Below are 25,130 nucleotides of genomic sequence, written 5' to 3'. Positions count from 1 at the left end.
TGATTTGAATACTAAACTTGGCCTCTGTGTGCCTAATAGGTAAAGCAGGAGATAAATACTGAACAAACACAAAATAGGACAATGGATAGGGAGCACAGATTTATGTTGTTGTTCAGTCGCACAGTCAAGTCCGACTCTTCGCGACCCCATGGACCACATCACGCCAGGCCCTCCTGTCTTCTGTCGTGCTCTGGAGTTTGCTCAATTTCATGTTCGTTGCATCTATGACACTGTCTAACCATCTCATCCTTTGCCGTCCCCGTCTTCTTTGACCTTCAATCTTTCCCAGCATCAGGGTCTTTTCCAGTGAGTGCTCCCTTCTCATTTGGTGGCCAAAGTATTTTAGCTTCAGTTTCATTATCTGGCCTTCCAGGGAACAGTCAGGGTTGATTTCTTTGAGGATTGACTGATTTGTTCTTCTTGCAGTCCAAGGGACTCTCAAGAGTCTTCTCCAGCACCATAGTTCAAAAGAATCTATTCTTCGGCGCTCGGCCTTCCTTATAGTCCAACTCTCACAGCCATACATGACTACTGGGAATACCATTGCTTTGACCATCCGGACATTATTATGCTGTCTAGGTTTGCCATTGCTTTCCTCCCAAGGAGCAGGCGTCTTTTAATTTCATGGCTGCAGTCACCATCTGCAGTGATCTTGGATCCCAGGAACGTGAAGTCTGTCACTGCTTCCACGACTTCCCCTTCTATTTGCCAAGGAGTGATGGGGCCAGATGTCATGATCTTAGTTTTTTTGATGTTGAGTTTCAAGCCAACTTTTGCACTGGTTCGCTTGATTTATACCACGGGTCATATTTAGACCATAAGCACTACTTGATAGGTGCTGATGATGGTAATGTAGCCACCTTGCATGTGACGTAACAATTATAGCACTATTTATAGCCTGCCCTTCCCACAAACGGGCAGCAAATTGTTGAAGGGGAATGCATTTATTTATTTATTTTAAACAGATGACTTCCCAACACAAGCTTTAACTGGAAAGAAGATACAGTAACAGAAGACCACCAGAAGTGCTTTACTATCTCAAAGCTCCATCTAGTCCAGCATCCACTTTCAAATGCAGCCAGCCAACTGCTTGTCAGAGCTTAGAAGTGAGGCATAAAAGCATGTATCCTGGGCATGAAATCACACGTGCTATCAGTCTTCTTGCTAAGCAACTATTAAGAAACATAGACAAGTTCTGTCAGTCAACAATCTGGAACTTCTGCAGAGCCTTTTGACTGTCATGGATGAGTGTGGTTCTCTCCTACTGCTCCGTGCCCCAAGCAGCTCTGCTACACAGCTGTAACATCTGGAGCAGGATGGTCATTATTAACAAGACCCTTAGCTCATTTTAATAACTTCAGCTTTGTCTTCATCAATAACATCTTCTTGAAGAATTCACTTGGGATTAGCTTCTATTTGCATTACATTTGAGAAATGATTATGTTTCCTGATCAACTGAACATCCTGGGAGAACATCCTGGCTGAACATTCGAGCCCACAGCAGGAGTATCTTGGATTCCATAAATAGAACTGAGAAATTTCTGAGTCATTTTCAATCCCTTTAAAAGGGGCTGCAATATATTAAAAATATAAATGCAACGAAATGTAGAACAGGGCTCTTCAAAACATAGAACTGTCTGATTTTTTAAAATAAAGTCTCTCATACTGCTTCCTGCAGTGCTTTCCTATCCTTCCAGAATCCACAGAGGACAGCAGAACTGAGATGTACCCAGAGGTCAACAAGTACAACCCACATCTTATCTGTGTGTCTAAGAGTGATGTGTGGCCCTCATCTGCAGATCCACATATTGGAGCCACACCAACACTAAACAGATTTTCTTGCAAACTTGAGGGGACCCCCCCAGGTTTGCAGAAAAAACGGAAATGAAAAAAACACACACATGGAGGTTTAAATTCCCCCCAAATAAAACAGCGTTGTCTGGGCACACACCGACAAGGCAGTTACCTGTACAACAGGGAGCCACTCCAGAAGCTGCTTCGGGCCCAGTGGCTGAGCAGATGCCTGGAACCACTCTGGGCTTAGAGCAGCTCCGAGGCACCACTGCCACCATGGCCAGGCACAAAGGTGGTTGGTGGGGCCTAGAGCTGTGTCAGGCTCAGTGATGGGGGAGCTGGGATCCCCCCCCCCACAAGTCTCACAGGCTTCCCATTTGTCCATATATCTAAATCCTCAGTATGGGCCCATTTGTGCATACTTAAATCCAGAAACTGGGGCCATGGACAGACACCTGAGAAAAACCTTAGGTTTGCAGGAAAATCTGAAATCTACAAAAGGAGGAGGAGTTAAATCCATCAAAATGATAGGAGAGCCTATGGTTTTAAGAAACAGATGCTCTCAGTGGCAGTTTCTAGGCAACTGCAATAGTATATGGTCGGGGGCCTGCCTACCTGAGGGACCGCCTTTCCCCATATGTGCCCCAGAGAGCACTGAGGTCGGGGACCCAACACCACCTGACTGTTCCTGGCCCGAAAGATTCCATATTGGCCAGTACGAGGGCTAGGGTGTTTTCAGTGGCAGCTCCACACTGGTGGAATGAGCTCCTAGAGGACATCAAGGCCCTGCGGGACCTTCTACAGTTCCTCAGGGCCTGTAAAATGGAGCTCTTCCACCAGGACTTTGATTAGGAGCCACCACTGATGAATGAACCATCGTAGATTGAGCAAAAGAACCATCGTAAATTGAGCAGGCCATGGCCCTATATTACTACGCTGGACATGGCCTTTCCTTATTGGACCATGTATGGTTATCTTTATATCACCGCCATCTGTGTATATTAGTATCTTATGTAATTGTCTTTTAATTGTGAATTTTATTGTATTTATTGGTTCTACTGCATTTTAACTGTGTAAGCCACCTTGAGCCAGTGCTGCACTGGCAAGGCAGGATATAAATTGATTATGATAATAATGATAATGATGATGGTGGTGGTGGTGGTGATGATGATAAAGCATTGATTTCTGTCAGTAAAAGGCAGGGGGAGGAGACAGGGCCCTTTGCAGGGCTGTTTTGGCCTTTGAAGGAGGACTCACGGGAGCCAGATCCTCCAGCAACCACCAGGCAACTTGAACCACCCAACTCGCAGGACTCACCCAGGCCTAGCTGCTGCTACTGTTCAACAGCAGTCACTCCAAGAAAGCTGGTGTCGTGCAATGATCTGAGTTTCAGACTAGAGTTTCAAAACCTCTCTCTTGCTGTGTGACCCTAACCTACCTCCCAGTGCTGTTAATTAGGATAAAATGGAGGAAAGAAGAATGCAGTAAACTGCTTTGGGTCCCCATTGTGGAGAAAGATGGAGCATAAGTGAAGTAAATACTAAATTCAGCTGAAGATGGGGGAAGATAAAAAGTAATTTGGCAGGTGAGCAAGAGAGAAGGAAGCAGCAAAAGGGGAGGACATGGGGGCTGCAAGGAGAAAGGAAAGAAACTGATTGGATTAGATATAGCAGTAGAATTAACTGTCCCTATTATTAGAATTTGTATATTTAATATTAATTTAAATTGAGTGTTAATAGGGTAGGTGCGATTATTTTAGGAGAGGGTTGGGGGGGTAAATGAAGTTAAAGTAGGAGATATCAGTAAGAAATTAGGATAATGCTGTTGTTTCAACTGGAATACTGCATTCATTTTTAGGTTGGTTAGTACAATATAGAGGGGGGAATCGCATGCTGGAGTATAGGAGAGGTCAAAATGGAGTCTGGGATCCCAGTGATTGGGGGACGTGGGAAGTACAGCAGTGGGACAAGGTCTTGTAGAGGAAGGAGGCAGAGATGTGGATATGCTCAGTCTCTTTCCAACCTTTGTCCCAGGCAGGCATGCTGGTAGTGGGACTTGGCTAGGAAACCTTTCTCCAACACTGATGCTGTACAATGCCAGATTCATTAATAATAAGACTGACCCTGCACACTTATTTTGCAGAGCAAAAAGTGGACCTGGCATGCGTGACCAAAACATGGGCCGGGAAGGGTGAGACAATTGCCCTGAAACAGCTGACCACCACCGCTGGCATCTCAGTCCTTCAACAGTCCCGGACAAAAGGACAGCGGTGGAGTGGCGATACTCATTCAAGAGTCATTTTCCTTCAGACCACTCCCCACCCCAAAAATCTTCAGTACTGACTGTGTTGGCCTAGCATGGGATGCTGAGGAGAGTTTGGCTATCTGGCTGGTGTACTGACTGCCTAGTGCACCAGCAGATACCCTGCTGAGCCTGTTGAAGGCAGTTGCGGGCTGGGCCTTGGAGTTCCCCAGGCTTATAATCCTGGGGGACTTCAGCTTCTATGCTGACAAGGTTGCCTCTACTCAGACAACAGACCTAGTGACTTCCAAGGTAGCACTGGGACTCTCACAGATTGTGTCAGGTCTCCACACATCAAGTGGGCCACATGTTGGGTTAGATCTTTGGCGCAGGGATGGATGTGGACTAGACTGCTATAGACACAGTGAAGGTCCATCTGAGTATCCCAACCCCGTGTCACTTAGGCGGCAAGCAGATTTATGCTCACCTACAGAGACTAATGGATCCAGTAGGATTCCAGAATGCTCTGTGGGAACCGATGCCCCCGGGCAACTCATTGGACGAGCTGATAGAAGACTGGTATAGCTGTTTATCTGAAGCCAACAAGATTGCTCCCCAACACACTCTTCACTCCCATACCAGACTAGCTCCTTGGTATACCTCGGAGCTATGGAGGATGAAGTGAGAGCTAAGACAGCTAGAGAAAGTTTGCTGATGGACTCTTGATGAAGCAGCAAGAACATTCTATAGGACGTTTATGAATTCCTATGAGGTGGCAGTGAAGGCAGCCAAAAAAGAATATTATGTTGCCTCTATTGCAGTTTGGTGTAGTGGTTAAGTGTGCGGACTCTAATCTGGGAGAACCGGGTTTGATTCCCCACTCCTCCACTTGCACCTGGCTGGATGACCTTGGGCAAGCCGTAGTTCTGATAAGAGCTGTTCTTGAAAAAAGAGCCGTTTCTGTCAAGAGCTCTCTCAGCCCCACCTACCTCACAGGGTCTGTCTGTTGTGGGAAGGGGAAGGGAAAGGAGTTTGTAAGGTGCTCTGAGACTCCCTTGGGTAGTGAAGGGCGGGGTATAAATCCAATCCTCTTCTTCTTCTAGTTCTCACCCAGCACAATTATTTAGGATAATTTTGTCTTTAACGTTCCCTGCAGATGGACCCCAAAAGTTCAGAAATGAGCTGCGAGGCATTTGCAAGCTTTTTCGTGGATAAAATATTGTTGCTCCAAGACCTGCCTGCCAGTATTGATACAGTATGTGAATTGGAGGCCCCTTGGCCATCCTCTGGTCCAATATTGGTTCAGCCAGTTCAGCCAATTTTCCAAGAGCGATGTTGACAGGATCCTTGATGCTGTGAAGCCTACCACCTGCCTCCTAGACCCATGTCCATCGTAGCTGGTGAAAGCCAGTAGTGATGAGATACGAGTACCCCTGGGAAATATTATAAACCTATTCCTGACTTCCCAGGGAGTTTAAAGGAGGCAGTGGTACATCCACTCTTAAAGAAACCATCTTTAGATCCTATGGATATGGCCAACTACAGCCCAGTGTCGAATCTTTTGTCCCCGGGCAAAGTAGTTGAAAGAGCAGCAGCAGAGCAACTCCAAGTGTTCCTGGAGGATACATCGGCTCTGGACCATTTCAGTCTGACTTCCACCCTAGCCTTGGGATGGAGACAGCACTGGTCACCCTTATGGATGATCTCCGTAGGAACGTGGATCAAGGTGGGTGAGCACCGCTGTTATTATTAGAACTGACAGCAGCATTTGACACAGTCAAACATGATCGATTGACCTTGTTGACGTGGGGATTCAGGAGACAGCCTTGAAGTGGTTTGTGTCCCTTCTCCAAGGTTGAGGACAGTGGTCTCTCCTAGATATCCAATAGTATATGGTGTCTCTCAGGGAGCTATCCTCTCCCCGATGTTAACATCTATATGTGCCCCTTTGCCCAGCTGGCTTGGAGCTTCAGGTTGGGTTGTCACCATTATGTGGATGACACCCAGTTGTATGTGCTGATAGATGGCCAACCAGATGCCACCCCAGGACAACTGGCCGAGGGCTTGGAGGCTGTGACTGGGTGGCTGAAACAAAGCCAGCTGAAACTAAATTAATTGAAGATGGAGGTCCTGTGGCTGGGGAAAGAAGATTCAGGGTTAGGGGGCCAACTCCCAACTCTTGCTGGCATGCCACTAACACCAAAACCAACAGTGAGGAGTCTGTCTGTGGTCTTGGATGCCTCCTTATCAATGGAGGTCCAGATCACAAATGTTGCTAGGCTGGCATTCTTTTACTTATGCCAGGCTAGGCAACTGGCTCCCTTCCTGTCTTGTGCTGACCTAGCCACAGTGATTGATGCTATGGTCACCTCCAGACTTGACTACTGTAACTTGCTCTGTGTAGGACTGCCCTTGAGACTGACCCGGAAACTTCAACTGGTCCTGAATGCAGCTACGTGTGTTCTTACAGGAACTCCAGTTAGAACCCACATTCATCTGGTGCTCTGTCAGCTGCACTGGCTCCAGATTGAATACCAGGTCAAGTTCAAGGTTCTGGTTTTAACCTTTAAAGCCCTGTACGGTCTGAAACCAACATACTGGCAGAACCGCCTTTCCTGGCATACCCCCTAAAGAGCATTGTGCTCATCATATACCAATACACTGGTAATCCTGGGCCCACGGAATATCCAGCTGGCTTCAGCTAAATCTAGAGCCTTCTCAGCCAATGCCCCAGCTTGGTAGAACGCCCTTCCAACTGAGATCCAGGCCCTGGGAGACCTGGAACAATTCTGCGGGGCCTGCAAAACGGATTGTTCCACCAAGCTTACAGGTGAGGTCTATGGAAAACTCTGTTTAAATTAGGCCTCCCCTTTTCTCCCCCCCCCCCCCTCTGGTCTGGTATGGTACGATTGTAAGCATCCAGAGAGTTATGATGGTTTTGTGCCATCTGATTAGTTTAACACTGTATTGTTTTAATGTGTTAACTGTTCAATCTTAAAAATGTTTAATATTCTGAATGTATTTATTGATTTTAATATGATGTTACCCGCTCTGAGCTCCACATCAGTCGGGGAGAACAAGATATAAATCCAAAAAACAAATAAAATAAAATTTGTGACGAACTTTAGCTCGTCAGCTTGTTTGTGCCCATCCCTACCTGCAAGTCCTTGCAGGTTCCCTACTAAGCAACAGGGCCTGGTGGCTGGCACCACATAACTGCACCAGAGTTTTCACAGGTAGAGGCTGCCAGGGAGAGGAAAGAGAAGAAAGCTGAACAGGTGGGGGGGCAATAAAGGTAGATTGGTTGGTGGGTGGAAGTAGAGAAAGAAAAGGGGAGAGGCCATGGGGCTGCCAGGGAAGAAAAAGAGGAAATAATTGGGGGGGGGGTGCTTTTTTTGAGATTCCCTCACAAGTCTTTGCAGGCTCCTTGCTTATCATTCCCTATATTTTTTAAGTGTAATGGCATTAAGTGGACAACTCGCCGGGGGGGGGGGGGGGGGGGGGGGGGGGAGGGAAGGAGAAGGGGTCTATCAATGATTAAAAAAAAAAAAAAAGCCACTACTCCTATAAGGAAAACAGCAGGGAAAAGGACCTCCCCTCCACAAATTTGGCTCTGGATGTGGATTAGAGCATGTATACCTCCAGCAACAATGCCAAGCCCCAGAGGGGATGAAAGGATGGGGGAGTTTTTTAGGCTGAATGGAGCGCTCAGCCAACAGAAGGATCTGTCAGGGAAAAACAACTCTGGGTCATCCTGCCTGCCAGTTCCCTGCAAGAGGATCCCTTTTGGGGGGTGGGAGTGGGGGAGGTTTTGGGCCCTCCTGTGCCCTGAGCTCCAAAGGTATACATTCTCTGATCCCAATCCCCCTCTTTGCCCTCGCTCAATAAACACACAACCATCCTGTGGTAGCGAAGTGGGCAAGAAAAGGGAAAAGAAGTGAGTTTCAGGCAGATGCACCAGATGGTGGGCATTTTGGAATCAAAATCATCCCTAAACATTCATTCGTTCTTTGCCATTGAAAATATTGTAGGGGGAGGGGGAAAAGCTGGATCCTGCATCAGCGAGATGAAGACAGAATGAGGCTTCCTTCAAACCCTGACAATTTTAATTTCATTTTTTAAAAGACAGGAACAGTTATAATTGAAAAGCAGAAAAGCAGGCAGAAGCTTGCAGTCACAGATAATGCTCAAGTGCCTTTCAGAAGCGCAACTGGCGCTGTATTACAGCCGACCTTTCCGATCTAGGAAATCCATCTGCACCACTAACAGAAAAAAGATAGGCAAACAACAGAACAGCATAAAGCCTGGCTGGCTTCAGCAGCTTTCTCCCTCTGTGAGTTCATTCTGTTCATCAAGCTCACAGACAGAAACAGCAGAAGACATCTCTTCAGTTATCTCTCCCCACCCACCCCATGGGAAGCAAACATTTGTACTGGAAGGAGAGGATGCTCCACTGGACCCCTCACTGTTAGGAAGCAGCTGGCAAGTGTCTGGAGGTGACACTGACAGGCCTGACTTCTCAGGGATTTCTGTCAAGGCTCTGTTTCAACAGCCCAGGATTGAGAGACACCTGGGAGAAGCAAATGGAATGTTGTTACTACAGCAAGTTGTTATTTAACTCCAACAGCTTCCTGGACGTGTAAATAACCTAGAGGTGATGCAACTACGGCCTAGTAGATTTACAGCTGAAGTAAGGCAAGGAATGGGCCTGGTGATGGAGTTGCCGGAACTGACTAATACAAGTCTGTAAAAGAGCTGGTGGTCAGTAAGATAGCCAGTGTCACGGATGCTTAAGTTCTCCCCCCATCCCCATATTTTCAGGTCATAAATAATGTGCTCACACAAGAAGCTGACAGCCCAGATTATTCTCAAGTGAATGCCGAGGGTTCATAAAATTAGGTCAGACAGAGGACAATAGGCAGGAGACACTAGTGAGGGACAAGTCAAGAATAAGTTGGTGAAGCCAGAGAGGGAAGAGAGAGCTGTGGAAAGGAAAATGATTCTGCCCTGTCACTGCAGGTATTTAAGAAGTAGTTTCTCAAGTAGTTTTTGTTGTTGTTGTTTCAAACTAGGTAGAGCAGAAGATGGGCTATACAGTGTAAGAACGTAGTCATGATCTTAGGCTGGTCACTCTCTTTCACCTTAAACTACAATGTGTTTATTTATTGCATTTATATCTCGTTTTTCTCCCCACCGTTGGGATTCAACGTAGCTTAGAACATTGTTCTCCTCTCCTCCATTTCCTCACAACAGCCCTGTGAGGTAGGCCAGACCAAGAGTTTCTGATGAGGCCAAGGTCACTCAGTGAACTTTCATGGTAGAAATAGGGATTCAAACCTGGGTCACCTAGGATGCTAGTTCACCATTTTATCCACTATACAATACTGCCTCACATGCCTGTTAATGGTGGGGGGAGAACCATATGGGCTATGCTGAGAAAAGGCAGGATAAAAATGCAATAGATAGCCAGATGTGGAGCAGACAAAAATTTAACAGACTGCCAGATGTGGAGCAGACCAAAACTATGTTACAAGACAAAGTATTTAAGTATGCTAGTCAAATTGAAGATATCCATTATCATAATAAAATCAGTATCTGCTTGCAAAGGTACTTTCTGGAATCAATTAATCTATCTGGTAGATCTTCTATATTTTACTTCCTTTCCAAATTACACTTTTGACATATTTAGCCAGGAAATACAAAGATGACTCACAAATGTTTCTGCATATGCCCTCAAAATCAAGCCAAAACATTATCTTTTCCATGTAAGAATTCAGACATAGATTCTGCAAGCTTTCATTAGTAAATTACTGGATTTGATTGAGGACCAGAAAACATGTTACCTTCTTACAAATGTAAATATGTTTGTTACTTACAGCACAGCAGTACTGACTAAAGAAAATCTCAAAGATGAGTTGATGAAATAAATGGCTGTTCCTTATGCTGGAGACCAGCCACTGTCAGAGTACCGGTGTTTTAATAAATTTCATGTACTGTATTGTGTTTGTGTCATGAGTCAGCCGGGGCTCAGCAGTAGCGAGGACTCCTCAAGAGAAGAGGGCTTCTCAGGAGGAGCCCCGTATAGCCAGCCTTGAATTAACAGAAGTTGACCAGCAAGAGAATGAGATGCAGCCTTGTCAGCATTCACAGCCAACAGCTGGTGCAGAGCTGTCCACACTCTCCAGCCCTGATTCAGTAAGTAAACCTCAGCTGTTCCAAGCCCACCAGTATCTCCTACACCCTTATAGCATCGCAGACAGAGGCTGAGTACAGAACTGCAGGTAAGAAGGCAGAGTGCACACCTCCTGGCCTGATGTCAGCTGCTTGCTGATGATAAAGATGAGCAGTTGCAGGATTACTTCCAAGCAGCTGGCTGCAACCATGACCCTTAGGCATGGGGCTATAAAAACCAGCCAAGACAGGCTGCCAAGCATGGACACAATGTGTACGATAGACGCTAAGCCACCGACTCTGCCTTGCTTAATTCTTGGAAGCCTGACCTTGGACTGAACAACCTTGCCTAGCCTGACTTCTGGAACCCAGGCTGAACAACCCCGCCTTGCCTGACTTCTGAAACTTGGTACTCAGAGCCAGCAAGCCAGTACAGTTTGCCTGTCTTTAAAGAAGTCTGTAGTGAAAGCTTGGTGACACAAAACTGAGACAGACCCCCCCCCCAAAAAAAATCTGAGTTAACACCTAAGAGCTGCAAAGCTAAGAACCCAAGGAGATCCTGAGAGAGGCTACATCTGAGTGGGAACATTTACAGCAATAGAACAAAATCTGAGTCCAGTGGCACCTTTAAGACCAACAAAGTCTAATTCTGGGTATAAGCTTTCCTGTGAAGCAATTTGTGATTACACTGATCAGAGCTCCATAGATCATTCTTGGGAATAATTCTACAGGAATTGTTTGGACATTCAGGGAAATATTTATCTGCTCAGTAAGTAAACACTGACTACACAGCATACTCAAGACAGGAACAGGTGATGTGCTAAGAAGTCACATGGGAGTGAGCCAGAATTGTTTAAGCTCCTTCTTCACCCATTCATGTGAGTGAGAACTGGCCTCAAGCAGATACTGCCAATTCATGCACAAAAGACTGTCTTCAAGAAGCTGTTTCAAATCGGTTACAGTCACACCAGGTACAATGAGAGAAATCGGAGGGGGGGGGTCTCAGCCATGGAAACTCAGATAAAGGGGGAAAGATGCTATGCTCTCCAATGCAGCAGGGGCAAAACTAGATGTGACTGTGGATACCTGCCTTCCTCCTCACCATCTCCGAGAAGATCCAACCTGATTCAGTACTTTGTATCTGAAGCTGAAAGTCTGGTTACTAAGCAGACTCACAGAGGTACCACATGATACACTAGTTATCACAATCAAACCATCTGATTAATTACAGTATCCTAGCAACAGCAAATGACCATGTTAAGCACACACACAAAAATACATTCTATTACCTCAGCCAAACCACCAAGTTTGTCTGTGTATACTTTGTGGTTATTTGCATTTGCTAGAATAGTCTGCATAATGAGCTGGTTTACTCCTAACTAGTAGAATGTGCCTTGATCCCACTGGAATCCTAAAAAGAACTTGGTGCCCTGCGAACCTCAAGGAGGAGCGGAGTGCAGTGTAACAAAAACAAACAGGCAAAACTAGAACACTGCCACTCAGAACAATGTGTATTCCAGGAACACACCGCTTACATCTGGAATTGTGTGTCAGAGTTTGGCATCAAGGAGATATTGCTTTTGTAAAAGAGCAAAAATGAATTCTTAATCCCCATGGCTATAGGGAGAATCTTAAAAGTAATATCTAGTGTATCATGTGGCACCTCTACCTTATTACAGTTCTGCAGGGCCTGTAAAATGGAGCTGTTCCGCCAGGCCTTTGGCTGAGGCATCAGATGTCTAATCTATCTCGGCCTCCTCTGCTTACATGGTTGTATTGCCGCAGTGTACAACGCCCATTCCGACCTGCCCTGCCTCTAGAGAACAACAAAGCACCGTCAGGCAACAGGGCCCTAGCTTCCTTCAGGAGGCACCCGAACTCTTGAAACAGTTCTCATCTTTACATCTGATTAGAATTTTATTATTGTTGTTCATGCATCGTATTGTTTTTAAAAGCTTTTAATTATTCAATGTATTGAAGTAATATGTTGTGACCAGCACTGAGCCTGCTTGTGGGGGAGGGCAGGATATGAATCAAATAAATAAATAAATGTAGCTATGACTGGCAAAGTCTGAGGCAGCTAATGCCCCTTGCCTCCACCATTTGGATGCCATCAAAAAACATTCTTGTGGGTGATGCTCAGGACATATTCCTCTTCGGTGCTATGGAGATCCTCCAGTGATCATAGGTCGCTTACCACGTGGATCGGCTCAAACATTATGGCCTTTCGTGCCATTCCATCAGATAATACAGGAGATGCAAACAAGAACTCCAGAGTCACATGATCACTAGAGGAAGCTAGTATAACTGACAAACTAATGTTTTCTATTTACTTATCTCGTATATTATCTTATCCTTCCTCCAGGGTTCTCCAGTGAACATGAAGGCAGAATGAGGATTTGAACTCAGGCCTCCTGGATCGTAGTCAGACAATCTAGTCACTATACCACACTCTCTCTTTGGCAAAGGCCTCTTTACAGCTCTTGAGTCGCTTTCAGTTTGTCCCATGATCTCACTCCTTCCATGGAGTGTGGTCTAGCAATCTGATTGACACACCTAGAATTATAATGCCAGACAGTAGCTTCATTTGAATTACTTTTATCAACTGAGGGCAAAAAAAAAGGGGGGGGGATGATCAGAAAAAATGAACTGGATCATTTCCTGGAGAGTCTGGGCATTCAAAAGCCTTGGTTTTCCACACAGGGCTATGGCTGAGGCAGATTTTAGCCACATTAGAGAACCAGGCACAATTTTACTGTGGCATAACTGAAATGGCCTGTAACAATATCTGTACCAGAAATAACCAAATCTTCACAGAAACTCTAATTTTTCTTCACCATTCACTTAAATCATCCAAGGTTAAAGGCTTCAACTATTCATGGTTATAACAAGCCAGAGGAGAGAAAGGTTTTTTTTAAATGATGCTGTGATTAGCACTCTGTGCCCAAATAACTGTTTTGAAAGGTAAACCTCAAACAAGTCAGGTATGATAGGATGCAGGCAGGGAGCTACAAACCAGGTTGGTCAGGCTCAGTCTTCTAACAAAGGACAAGAAATAGACTTTTATATCCCTTCAGTTTGGTTGGAAATCATGGCTGGTCACAGCTTTCAGCACTTGACAGGGTTTGGGGCATTAAGAGACCCACCCAAGAATCAGTACGTTCCTCTTTGCTTTTAGTTGGCAAGGGAGCTTGCTACTAAGGTCAGAGAGCAGGCAGGGCCTGACCTGCCCACACATCCTCTCACTGATCATGTTCCCCCACCCCAAGACAATTTGCCCTCCTCCCCATTTAAATGTCCCAAGGGCTCACGGAAACCTGGACCCAGCTTGGTTGGGGATCTGCCTGGGAAGTTTAACAGAAACCAGCAAATTCACTAACACAGAAGAGAACTGTGTGGAGAACTAAGGGCCAAATCAGACACGATGTTGGGAGTTCCAGTTCTGTGAGTGTGCTCACAAGCAATTTTTCTCTTTTAACAACCAGGTATTCAAGACACTGGATCGAGACAGCAGTGCAAGCAGGGAAGGAGGTAACAATTTGTCCCACTGTGGCAAACATATCTTTATGCAGTTCATACCAGAAGTGTCAAACATAAGGTCTTGGGGCTGCATCCTGTCTGTGAGGCTGTCACAGCCTGTGGGGCAACCCCGGTGATGTAGTCACCCTTTCAGCCATCCCAGCTGCTGCCACCACACTGATCACAGGCTCAGGACAAGACAGTTACTATAAGAGCATGCTGCTCTCATCCCAACAAAGCAATCCTACACAGACTGTATTTCCTTTCCCTTCTGTCTTCCCTAAGAAGGAAGAACACAGCTATTGGGCAGGCAAGCACTTCTGTTAATAAAAAGGTTACACTAAATAAATACGAACTGACATTACTATTGATATTATTTAGTACTAGTAGCTTCATTAAACAATAATTTAAACTTGAATTAAATTTATACTAATTAATACTGGTTTAATTAAATAAAATAAGTACCTTTTATGTTTGAATAATCTATGGTACACATGGCACAACTGAGTTATGCTTCTGACAGATGGGGCCCTCACACAAGTTCGACACTCCTGGTTTATAGAGTTTCCTTTAGAAGAAAACTGCCTGGGAGAACCTGTCTGACATGTACTACAAGTTACTATTTAGTGACTGCATAACAGCCACTGAAGTGGTATTTAATTCCAAACAGAAGTGAAGTGCGTCAACAAGTTATGCATGAGAAGAAATACACAGAAAAAATGCAGAACGTACTAAAGATTAAATTACCAATGCTATTAGGTGTTCTGCCCAACAAATTACCAAAAATTTTAGAAGAGATATTCAAATACATGTTGACAGCAGCTAGAACTATTAATGCAGCAAAATGGAAATTAGATGTCTGTCCATGTTCAGAAGTATGGGAAAATAAACTTGCTGCATATGCAGTAATGGCTAAATTAATAATCTTTTTGAGAAATAGCTCTATTACAAAATTTGAGGAGAGATGCAGTGTGTATTATGTGTACTATGCTGGCAGGAGACAAACGTAGAATGAGAAGCAGCCTAAAATATTATATACAAATGTATAGTAATGAAGTAGAAGTAGAATTAAAATCAGTTTTAAAGATAACACCTTGAATAAAAATGGGTTCATGATATGAGATAAATAACAGACCTTCCTTCACACCTTGATATGTTTTTTATCTGTTAACAGTTCTAACGAATATGTAGAAGTGGTGAAAATATGTAATGAATACGTAGTAATGATGGAATTAATGATGTAGTCAAAATAGATAATTATGAAGTTTGAAACGTAAACTTAAAATGAATACAATCGTATCCCAGTAAAAGAACTATTGTATATTACAGGTAATACCTTAAAAATTATAACGAAGGGGTTATAAGGGGAAATATTTTGTCTTATACATTTTGTATTATATGATTGTCCTCGATAAATGCAGTTATGTTGTATAACCCCTTTTTGCTTTCCCTTTTCTTTTCTGTACCCCCCACTGTCTTATTAAACAAATAGATTCTTTAAAAAGTAAGTTATGCATGAGAGAAAGATGAGCAGGTTCAGGGAAACTGGCATGCATGGCCAGCAGCATGGCAACCCTGTGCAATTATGTCATAGAATTCGCAGAAGAGGCACCACGCCCACAGAGGAAGTATGGTACTCACTGGAATTTTGTTTGGATGCTGCTCCCGGATCTGCTGCACCTCTTTACAACGATCCGCTGTGGAAAAGGGGGGGGGGGATGCCGATTAGTTTTCAAGAGGACACTTAAATTTGCAACCTCAGAGGATAAACACTTATTGCATGAGTACCTGATATGGTCCCCTCAGTGTTCGACTATTATGAGCAACATTAATTCCAAATTTACCCCATGTTATCTGGGCTGGCTGGAAAAATTCCAGTTGCCACAGCACCTAATAATTTACTGCTGACGCTGGGGCCACTAAGACCCACCACAGATCCTCAGACAAATATTCTCCCTGAGGCCCCCACCCCCAAGACTGCAATTCAAACACTATCTGAAAGTTAATTGCATGCAAAATTGCTCAGCTCCATGAGCTTCAAAGGTGCTTCTTCTTCACTGTGGGGCAGATTTTCCCACCAGAACAGTATTCCTCACTCTGACTGAGCAAACCCTTAGTAGCATATATTAATAGAATTATAACTTCCTGTGTGCCCCACCCTGTGATAGAGAAGTTATTTGGCTTTTGCCCAAGCCAGAGATGTATTGTAGCTAAGCAGGAGCCCTCTTATAATTCTCTTTGGAAATGGCACTTGACATGAAGCAAAGTTAAAACAGAAATGTCAATTTTATTCAACAAGCACGGGTTAGGAATAGGCAGGGGATGAGAAGTTGAGGTAAATTTTGTTGTTTATACAAATTATAATATTTCAAACAGGCAACAGAGTATAGTTGAAGCTTTGAGAGGTTTGTTTGTCTTGGAGATTTCTTTTAGCAACAATGTGTCTTGATAAAATTTCATATAACTTGAGTTTTCTGGAAGTTAGTACTTTCTTCCTATATTTAAATACCTTCCTCATGGGATTACAACTTTCCCTTTGGACTCTTAAGGAGTCTAAGACCATTTCCCTTTTCACATGAACCAGGGGTCCCTTCTGAGTTGAACCCTTTGAATAACTGGGTAAGAAATATCCTCTTCTTTCCAGGAGCAATACTCCTTTTCTGTTTGGCTAGACTGGCAGTTTTCAACCTACTGTCCAGTCTCTTCTGTCAAACCTAAATCCCAGTTCTGGAGACTCTGAATAAACGGAATTCAACTGGGGATGACACTTAGACTTTAAGTTCTGATTTCTGAACTTTTCCTCAAATGTGATGGTCGGGCCCATTAGTGCCCACGGGGCCTGGCCCCCTGCGGTTTTTATGGGACCCCCTCCAATCCTGGGCTCCCACTCCCCGCCGCCTGCTGCTGCTCCCTCAAAAAAAAAATCAACCCCCCCCCCACCAAGTGCAGAGCCAAGGTTTCTGGCTGGCTCTCACGCTCCCTCCTCCTCCTTCCGCGGCGGCACTGCTGGCGGCTCCTTGCTGGATCAGAGCCGCTGCGAGGAGCAGAGCCGGCGGTGCCGGGGAGACAAAGGGGGCTGGATGGCGGGCGATGGGGACACACACAGAGAGGCTGGGAGGGAGGAGGGTGGGCAGGGCGGGGGCTTGGCCTGCGCAGGGGCAGCAGACATGAGGCAGCTCCGCGGGGCTCGGTTACCGAGCCATGAGGGTGTCACACTCCGGGCCACGGGGAGAGGGGGCTCTCTAGATGCCCTGCAGACAATACAGCCGGGTCCCTCCTGCCCAGAACCTGCCCTGGTAGCCATTCGCCGAGAGAGGTGGAGACCGAGAGAGAGAGAGCGCCCCGGCGTGCCCGCAAGACCTGAGGGCTCATCCGCGGTGCCAGAGCTGTCCCTGCTGTTGGTGGCGGTGCTCTCCTCCCCCCTCGGTTGCAGCTGGGGCTGGAGTCCCAGCAACTAAATTGAAGTTAATTTAATTAACTTTGATTGGCTGGTGCCCCCCCGGCCCCCTCCCCAAAAACTCCTTAGCTACGGGGCTGGTGATGGTACACAGTAAGGGCAAGGAGTTGTGATGCTTCCCAAGTGAACATGTCTGTTTCCCTCAGACTGACACACACACTCCTCCTGACTGGCTACTGCCAAGCCAGAGTCCAAAAGGATGACTGACTCTTGACAAGATTGAAAAGACTTTTTAAAGCTCTCCTCAGCTGTTGCAGACCAATCAGAGAGAAAGGAGTGCAGGCAGGCAGCAGCCTGTCAATCAAACTGTGCTTCACAATGAGACTTTAACCCCTAATCTCTCAGTTCACTGCTTTTGATGTACTAAGCATCCTGCTTTTGGAGGTCAGTTTGTCATAAGGGTCCCTGGAATTTTGTTCCTCAAGTGCCCCCACGCCTTGTTAATCCTGGCTGGCATCTAGGAATCAGAAACATGTCTTTCTGGCCAATGTAAAATTTTCAGAGCACAAACTCCCAAAATGCATAGGATGTTCATGTGCATTTTATTTTTTTAAACAAACTGCATCCAGAAACAAACAAAAAACCCCTTGCAAACAGAAGTATGAAAGCAGGCCAAACTGAGATAGCCATATGAATGCAATTATACAAATAAAGTCATGAATTGTAATTTAGTATTTATATAGCACAAATACATGCTCTCTCTATACATATTCCCCAAGTGCACAAATTTGTTTGCATACATTTCAACAATCTTTACAAGAAGCTTATAAAATAGTCCAGTATTATTGATGCAACATTAATACCTGCCTAATCCGTCCCTCACACAGGGCTGATCAGCCCCCCCCAAAAAAAACATCAGAAGCTGCAGACAAACATCTCACCCTTGTTCAGATACAGGCACAATTTTGGGATGATTCCTAGATGCTCTTGATGTGTTCGGCACTGCAGCGCAATATGAACAAGTGCCTCTATTCTAGCCAAATATAACCTGCTGTGGTGATACTCCTTCAGAATAATTTCATGGATTTTTAAGGGCCACACAATTCCTCTCCCTTCCTACAGGAAGGACAACTGCACATTGCAACTTTCCTTCAGCCAACCTCTGGGCTTCCTTTACCTACCTCCTAAGACCATCTCTTCCCACTCAACTTTCAGTCCTATCACTCCCCAGCTACCAACACAACTCTTCTGGTTTCTAGGTGATGTATTACGACATCTGTCACAAAAGATTAGCTATGTAGATAACACAAAGTACGGAAATGCTGTGGCAAGAAGGTGGTTGACCCATATGTAACTAAACTGGACATCATCTGCATTGTCAAAGCTGCAATTATAAGCCGCCTTCTACACCAGTTTCCCAGGGAAGCATTCAAAATGGAAGCCAGGATTCTGATATGAAAACATCCCTTTGCCTACGTGGAATAGCTGTTTGTAAACAGAAGGAAAAACCAGGACCACTTCATACATTCAGGTACTTATTTAGATGCATCATCTCAATCAATCTCCAGTCCTGTATCTACCATCACATTTTAAACTGCTCGTTCAGCTTTTTAAGGTGCCTTTGTGTTCCTGTTGGTGCTAGAAAGAAACTAAATCAATATGTGGTCAGAGCAGGGATTCAAATTTGGGTCTTCCAGATCCTAGCCCAACATTCTAGCAACTATACCACACTAGCTCAGCTGGATGCTCTAGGCACCATTTGATATTTTCTCCCTGGCAGAACACCAAGGTGGCAGTGCAGGTGGTATGAAGAAGGTTAGTTCTGTCTCCTGCTGGCCCATCATATTTATGATGATGATCTAGTAGTAAATAATAACGCCTAGTATTTATTAGTGCTTAAGTGTTCAACAACCACATAATGAGACTTTATTAGGAGGAGGCATGCTCATTAGTGCTTAAGTGTTCAACAACCACATAAAACAGGTCAGTATTATTACTGATGGAAGGGATGAAGTCAAAAGATCATGCCCAAGACTCAAGGTGACCTCATAATTGTGGACTTCGAGTGCACAGCTGGTGCTCTGTAATCAATCAGCTAGTGCACATTGGCTGCATCCCTATAGCTCATATTTCCAATATGAACCTCAGTAATGAAGAAGTCATCTCCTCACTGGCCTTTTCTGCATAAAATGCCAACAGATACTGCAGCAACGCTAGACCTTTACTGGGTTTAGTCTGATAGCATATTTGTGAGTAGTGAGCCAATCCAAGTATGCACCTTGGCACTACTGTACTGTCAAAACCACTCAATTATGTATAATTTATGCATCACTCATGTGTGCTTTGCAAACACATACTTTGCCTGCTGTTCATGTCATACCATAAGCATACCAGAAATTCCCCTGCCCAAATTATATGTATGACTATTTTATAAACAAAGGATCAATGTAGTGATATAAATAATAAAGATTCAAAGGTTTAAAAAGCACTTTGGGGTCCAGGCCATCGAAGAAACATGCTAATACTTCTGATTTTGCCACATCCCTGGATACAAAAGTTACCCTGAGAATTAAGCAGCTTTCGACTGAGAAGAGAAACAAAGAGGGCTAAGCAGCCACAAAACTATTTTAAAATACTTAACAGCTGCATTTTAAAGAGTAAAACAAAGCCCCATATAACTCACAACAACCGACTGTGTTTAAATCAGCAAAAATTAGTGTAGGTTCCTATTAAAAACATAGCAGATGATAAACCAGATCTTGGATCATAAAACGCATTGAACCAATTGCCATTTCTGCCTTATGTACTACTGGCCACAAAGAAGTAGTAAGGAAAGGCTGAATAAAGAAAGAGGAAAAAGAGACTGGATGGAGAAGAAAAAGTCTACTTAATTCCTACTGGATACTCCTTCATTTCCAGGGTATTAGGAGGAGGCATGCTCATGATTACTACGGATGAAAGGAAGTGGCCAAGGGGTAAAAGATGGGACTTCTTCAGCTTACAATTTGTGCTTTGACTCTACCAAGAGCTAAAGGGCCAGCCTAACAGCTTAACCTATTTGGCTTAAGATGCCAAGAACTTGGGGATTCATCTTTAAGGTGTCACACAAATCCTGTTTATTTTTTTGCTACCTCACAGCATTCTTATTGAGGCTGAAACACCTTTAAGCTCCTTCAAAACAGGTACCAGCTCTACTAAGGAGAGAGAGAGCAGCTATATTTATCAGGGGCAGTACCAGAGTTCATGTCAAACAGGAAAATGTCAGCCAGGAACATGATGGCCCCAAATTTTACAGACAATGTTATTTCAGCCTGCAAGAATTAGGAATAGCAGCATTGAACAGGAATCGGGGGGGGGGGCAATGTGGGCACAAGATTCAAGGTGTGATCCCCCCCCCACACACACACACAGAGTCGGCAGGGTTGATTTGGCTTGTCTCGTTGCTTAAAGGAAGGATTTTTCCTCCTTGGCGCTTGACAGAAAAGGACAACCATGTCAGACTGAAGCATGTTACTCTGCCAAGGGCAGACCTCAATGGTTTTGCTCTCTTAGAACTTCTAAACAAATTGGGGAGGGGGATATTATGCTCACCAATATAATGAAAGAGAGAAAAATTACTTCCATGCAGCTGCTAAAGTTACTTTTATATTGTGGGTAATCTATGGGGCAGGGTGTGTGTGCATAGCTGGAAGCCTCTTTCTTAAGTGTGACATCTGGCTGGCTACTGATGGCAGCAAGATTTTGGAATAAAGGGATTCTGGTCTGATTCAGCAGAGCACCTCTTACGGGGCCTACTTTGCAGTAAATGCTACACAACCATTCTGTGCACACACAAGTCATCAGGTTGTCAACAGTTACCACCAGCCCAGGGAGAGCTAGCAGAAGACCAAGAGCTCAGAACTATGTTTGCAATGGGATATCAGTATTGACAGCAATGGAGGTAACATATTAACTTTTTTTTTGGTATTTGTTATGGTTCTATATGTTCTCAGTCAAGAACAGCAAGTTCCCAGGAGAAACAAGGTGGACTGTTGCTTCCATTTCCAAGCAGCAAGTGAGGAAAGACTGTGGTCAGATGACGTCTTTATTCCAAAAGCATTTTAGCATCGGGTTAACCAGCCATCATCACTGCAACAGGTTGCTGTAACAGGAGGCAAAAGTACCAAAACAGAGTCCCACAACTTTTGTATAGTATTTTGGAACAAATTAGGACATATTTTAAAAATGCAACTGAGCTATTGTTTGAGGATTAACCAAGTTATTATGTCAACACAAACGTTATATCCTGTCTGTTTTCAGATCACTATAATCTGGGTGACACAAAACACAATTAAGAAGGATGCCAGGATATGGTAATCCATCTTGCTTAGAAGCCAGCCAGTGGTGTTGTGGAGCCCCACATTTCTGACAGTTGCCCTAATCTCATTAAAGATTTTTAGATGGAGGAAGGGTTTATAACATATGAGCAAGGAGAAAGTTCAAAGACATTATCAGGTTATGCAGGTTTTACAGCTTTTCCCTAAATATTTTTAGATGGACAAAAGGTTTATAACATATGAACAAGAGAAAGTTCAAAGACATTATCAGGTTATGCAAGCTTTAAAGTTTCTCCCTAATCAGAGTGAGACACAGAATGAAGACTGAATTGGTATCATCACAAGAAATGCTGCCTGGCTTTTGGGATCCAAACTACATGCAACACTGTGAATCCATGAAAGGATCCCCCCAAAGGCATTTTAACTGCAAAAACAGCTGGGGGGGAGGGCTGGATGATACTGGGAGAGGGGGTAACTCTTTCTATCTATGCCATTTTCCTGATCAAGAAGTGTCCCACCTTCTGTGCTGCTTTTAGCATTCTTAGGAGGAGAAATACAGCTACACTTGTGTATATCTACCCCCCCCCCAGCTGGGGCTTAAAAACAGTCTTGGGGGCCACATGAGCAGAAAAGAAATAACATCCTCTTTCTCAGCATGATGGCTTCAATTCATTTTGCCAATGTTCCCCCCTCCTCACAATAGCAGCCTTTAGCACCTAAATTACACATGGGGGAAGGGAATCCCCTCTGGGCTTCTTGAAACAACAGACACAGACTAATAGGAGAGATTCTCCTCTAGCTGGCACATTTCAAAAGCTGGGCATGCCAACAATGGGAGGAACCAGGGGTCATTTGGGGGGGGGACGCGGGGGGGACGCCTCCCCCCCCCCGGGAGGGGCGGGAGGGCGGGACCTGGAGCTCCCTGCTGGTGCCCGCTGGAGGTCAACACCGACTTCCGGTGATGTCATGGGGTGTGGCATATGCTAATGAGTTATGCTAATGAGTCCCCCTAGCTCTTTTTCTACGAAATGACCCCTGGGAGGAACCATCTTGACAGGCCCTTGCGCAAATGAGACACTTAGCTCACAGTAGTAAGGGAGGTCCAGACTGTGGTACCCAAACTACAGTAGAAGCATGTCTCGCTTTGGCATTCTCTACCAATCTCATTTCAGGTAGCACAAGACTGGAGAGCAGTTACCGAAGTTAGGGAGAGGATGGCTAAAGACGTCTGTTAGCCAACATAATAAAACCACCAGCTGGGAAGGAAGTGGGGATCTACAGAAGAACCACAATACATCAGTTCCCTTATTGATTATATGGATGCAAAAATAATCACTGTGCTGCCAACAGAAAGGAAGAATGAACATGGTACACTGAACACTTTGATACTAAAGTGCAAGAAGTTAGGCAGCTCAAGCAAGTAAGCCAAATCACATAAGTCAAAAGAGAACAAAATGAAGCAGAACAAACTTGACTGAGTCATTGCACTCCCGCACTGTCTTGATAACCTGCATAATTTATTCCAATGCTCCCTTGGTTTCCTCTTCATGGACACACAAGGGCACTTGCAAAGCTAAAATCTCACCATCCAGAGAAGCACAACTTGGATTAAACCTTCTGCAAATATAACACACAAGGCAGAGCCCAACAACATCAGTTTTCTTCCTACACCCTGCAATCCAGCCTGACAAAGTCTTATCTTACTCAAAAGCTTACACCCGGAATTTCAAACACTAGATGACCCCAAGCAAGTCACTATCTCATCTGCTCAGTTTCTGGAACTGGAACTTGTGAATCATGATCTGCTTACGAGTTAAGATATTCTCTGGCTGTGGCTCCCATTTAATTGGCCTATTGTGTGACAGACATGTTTCATCATTGAGTGGCTATTTTCTCTTAAGTAGGAGACAATGCATCACTGCAAACTACCTCTAGTCTCAAGGAGAGAAAATATGCATCCAAAACCCAGCTCTTCCTCTCCCAGTACATTACGCACTGCACAGCAGTTAGGTCGGACAGAACATTTAAAAAGCATCTGACATTTTTCAGCTACAGACTGGCCATATATTTTAGACTACATCACCCTCAATATAATCCCAATAAGGGTAGCTGCTCTCATGTCAATGGAGAGTCTTGCTCTCCATTAAGCTTGAAAAGGAGTTTTTTTAAAAAACAAACAAACATAAGAACATAAATGTCTGTTCTTGTAAGTACATTGACAATTCAGCTACATTTTAACAAGTTTACACCACTGTTTTACAGTCATGTCATAAAGCATGCCAGCCCCACCTACAGCTTACTATGCATTGTAATTCTATATTTGGTGAAGAACTGACTTTAATCACCTTGAAAGCACCAACAACATGCTATGGACCTGGATACTTTATGTCTTGTCATGGGACAACAGCCTCCTGAATGCATTTTGGCCTCCAAGTTATGTCAATGGGAAAAACAGAACTTGACAAAATCAGGGGCTCTCAGCTTCACCTTTCTGTCACTCCAAGATGAAAATAATAGAAACAGGTTGCCATATCTGATGTGACTTGCTCCAGGGAACACAGTGAACTGTAAATAAGCCAAGATAAGCAAAATGATGTGGCTGTGGCACCTTGGAATCTCTTGATCTTGGAAACCTGACTGTGTAATCCTTAAAGCCAAGAGTTCAATAAAAGAGGGAGTTGGCTGGGTACACACAAACAGAATTCATAGCTGCACCTGCTAGCTGTGCACTTGATCTCTATGACCTCAGTGTCTCATTTGCACAAGGGCCCATCAACACATATCCCTAATGAGTCCGACTTATGATCCACATCTTTCATTTTGCAGTGTATGAATTGCTTTTCAGGAACCTAAATTCATTAAGGTACAGGTGTACAGGTCTCTGGGCAAATGGGACACTGAACTGAATGCATGAAAGTCACATACAGCAGGCACAATCCAGATTCTTCTTTTACACAGTTGTACACTTCTGAATGCTTGTACAGGAACAGAAGTCAAGACAGAAGCCAAGGAGAGAAGCCAACCGCTGGGGCAATGCCCTAGTGGCAGAGCATCTGCTCAGCATGCAAACAGTTTCAGCTGCAGTCTTCGGCATCTCTAGTCAACAGGAACAAGTACCAGATGGGAAAAACCCTGGCGAGCCAACGCCAGACAGAGTAGACAATACTGACCCTGACAGACCAGTAGTCTCACTCAGTGTAAGGCAGCTTCATGTATAGGAGGACATAAGGAATACAGATGTAAGTCAAGAATGATCATCACTCCGGAGGTCTGGGGAACTCTCTTACTCACAACAGTTGTCATCAAAGTGAAACAAAATTATTCAGGATGGTGAAAGCCTAAGCAGATTGGAAAAAGCTGGGTGAATGGGTAATGAAAATGGTCAACAAGATTCAATGTAAGTATTAGGGCAAAAATTCATAACTCTACATGTACTGATGGGATTTGCAGATGAAGTTACCATCTTAAGGCTAAAAATGTCAGCAGCAGCAAAATAAAGGCAAATTCTGTGTTAGGCATTATAGGAAAGGCACTGAAAAACAGAACAGTCAGTATCAGTCTTGAGCCAAGATGAAAAGCAGGATATGTTTTAACAGACAGATCAGTCTGATAAATCATGTATTTATTTTACTTCATTTATTCCCCACCTTTCTCCCCAATGGGGACCCAGAGTAGTTTACACTGCTCCCCCA

At 44.4% G+C, this 25,130-nt stretch overlaps 1 protein-coding gene across 2 annotated transcripts in view; it reads right to left on the bottom strand.

Annotated features, from left to right (window-relative positions):
* The window catches only part of MAP1LC3A (microtubule associated protein 1 light chain 3 alpha), a 53,002-nt gene that overhangs the window by 14,028 nt on the left and 13,844 nt on the right, over positions 1-25,130 (bottom strand). For both annotated transcript variants that reach the window (XM_015413388.1, XM_015413389.1), the window contains exon 2: positions 15,367-15,422. In XM_015413388.1, coding sequence (XP_015268874.1) covers positions 15,367-15,422 — 56 coding nt within the window. The remainder of the gene's footprint in view (positions 1-15,366; positions 15,423-25,130) is intronic.

The sequence above is a fragment of the Gekko japonicus genome, unplaced genomic scaffold (genome assembly GCF_001447785.1).
Source record: "Gekko japonicus isolate JY-2015 unplaced genomic scaffold, Gekko_japonicus_V1.1 scaffold79, whole genome shotgun sequence".
Lineage (NCBI taxonomy): Eukaryota > Metazoa > Chordata > Lepidosauria > Squamata > Gekkonidae > Gekko > Gekko japonicus.
The sequence above is the reverse complement of the archived record's forward strand: the minus strand, read 5'-3'. Positions and strand labels throughout refer to the sequence as shown.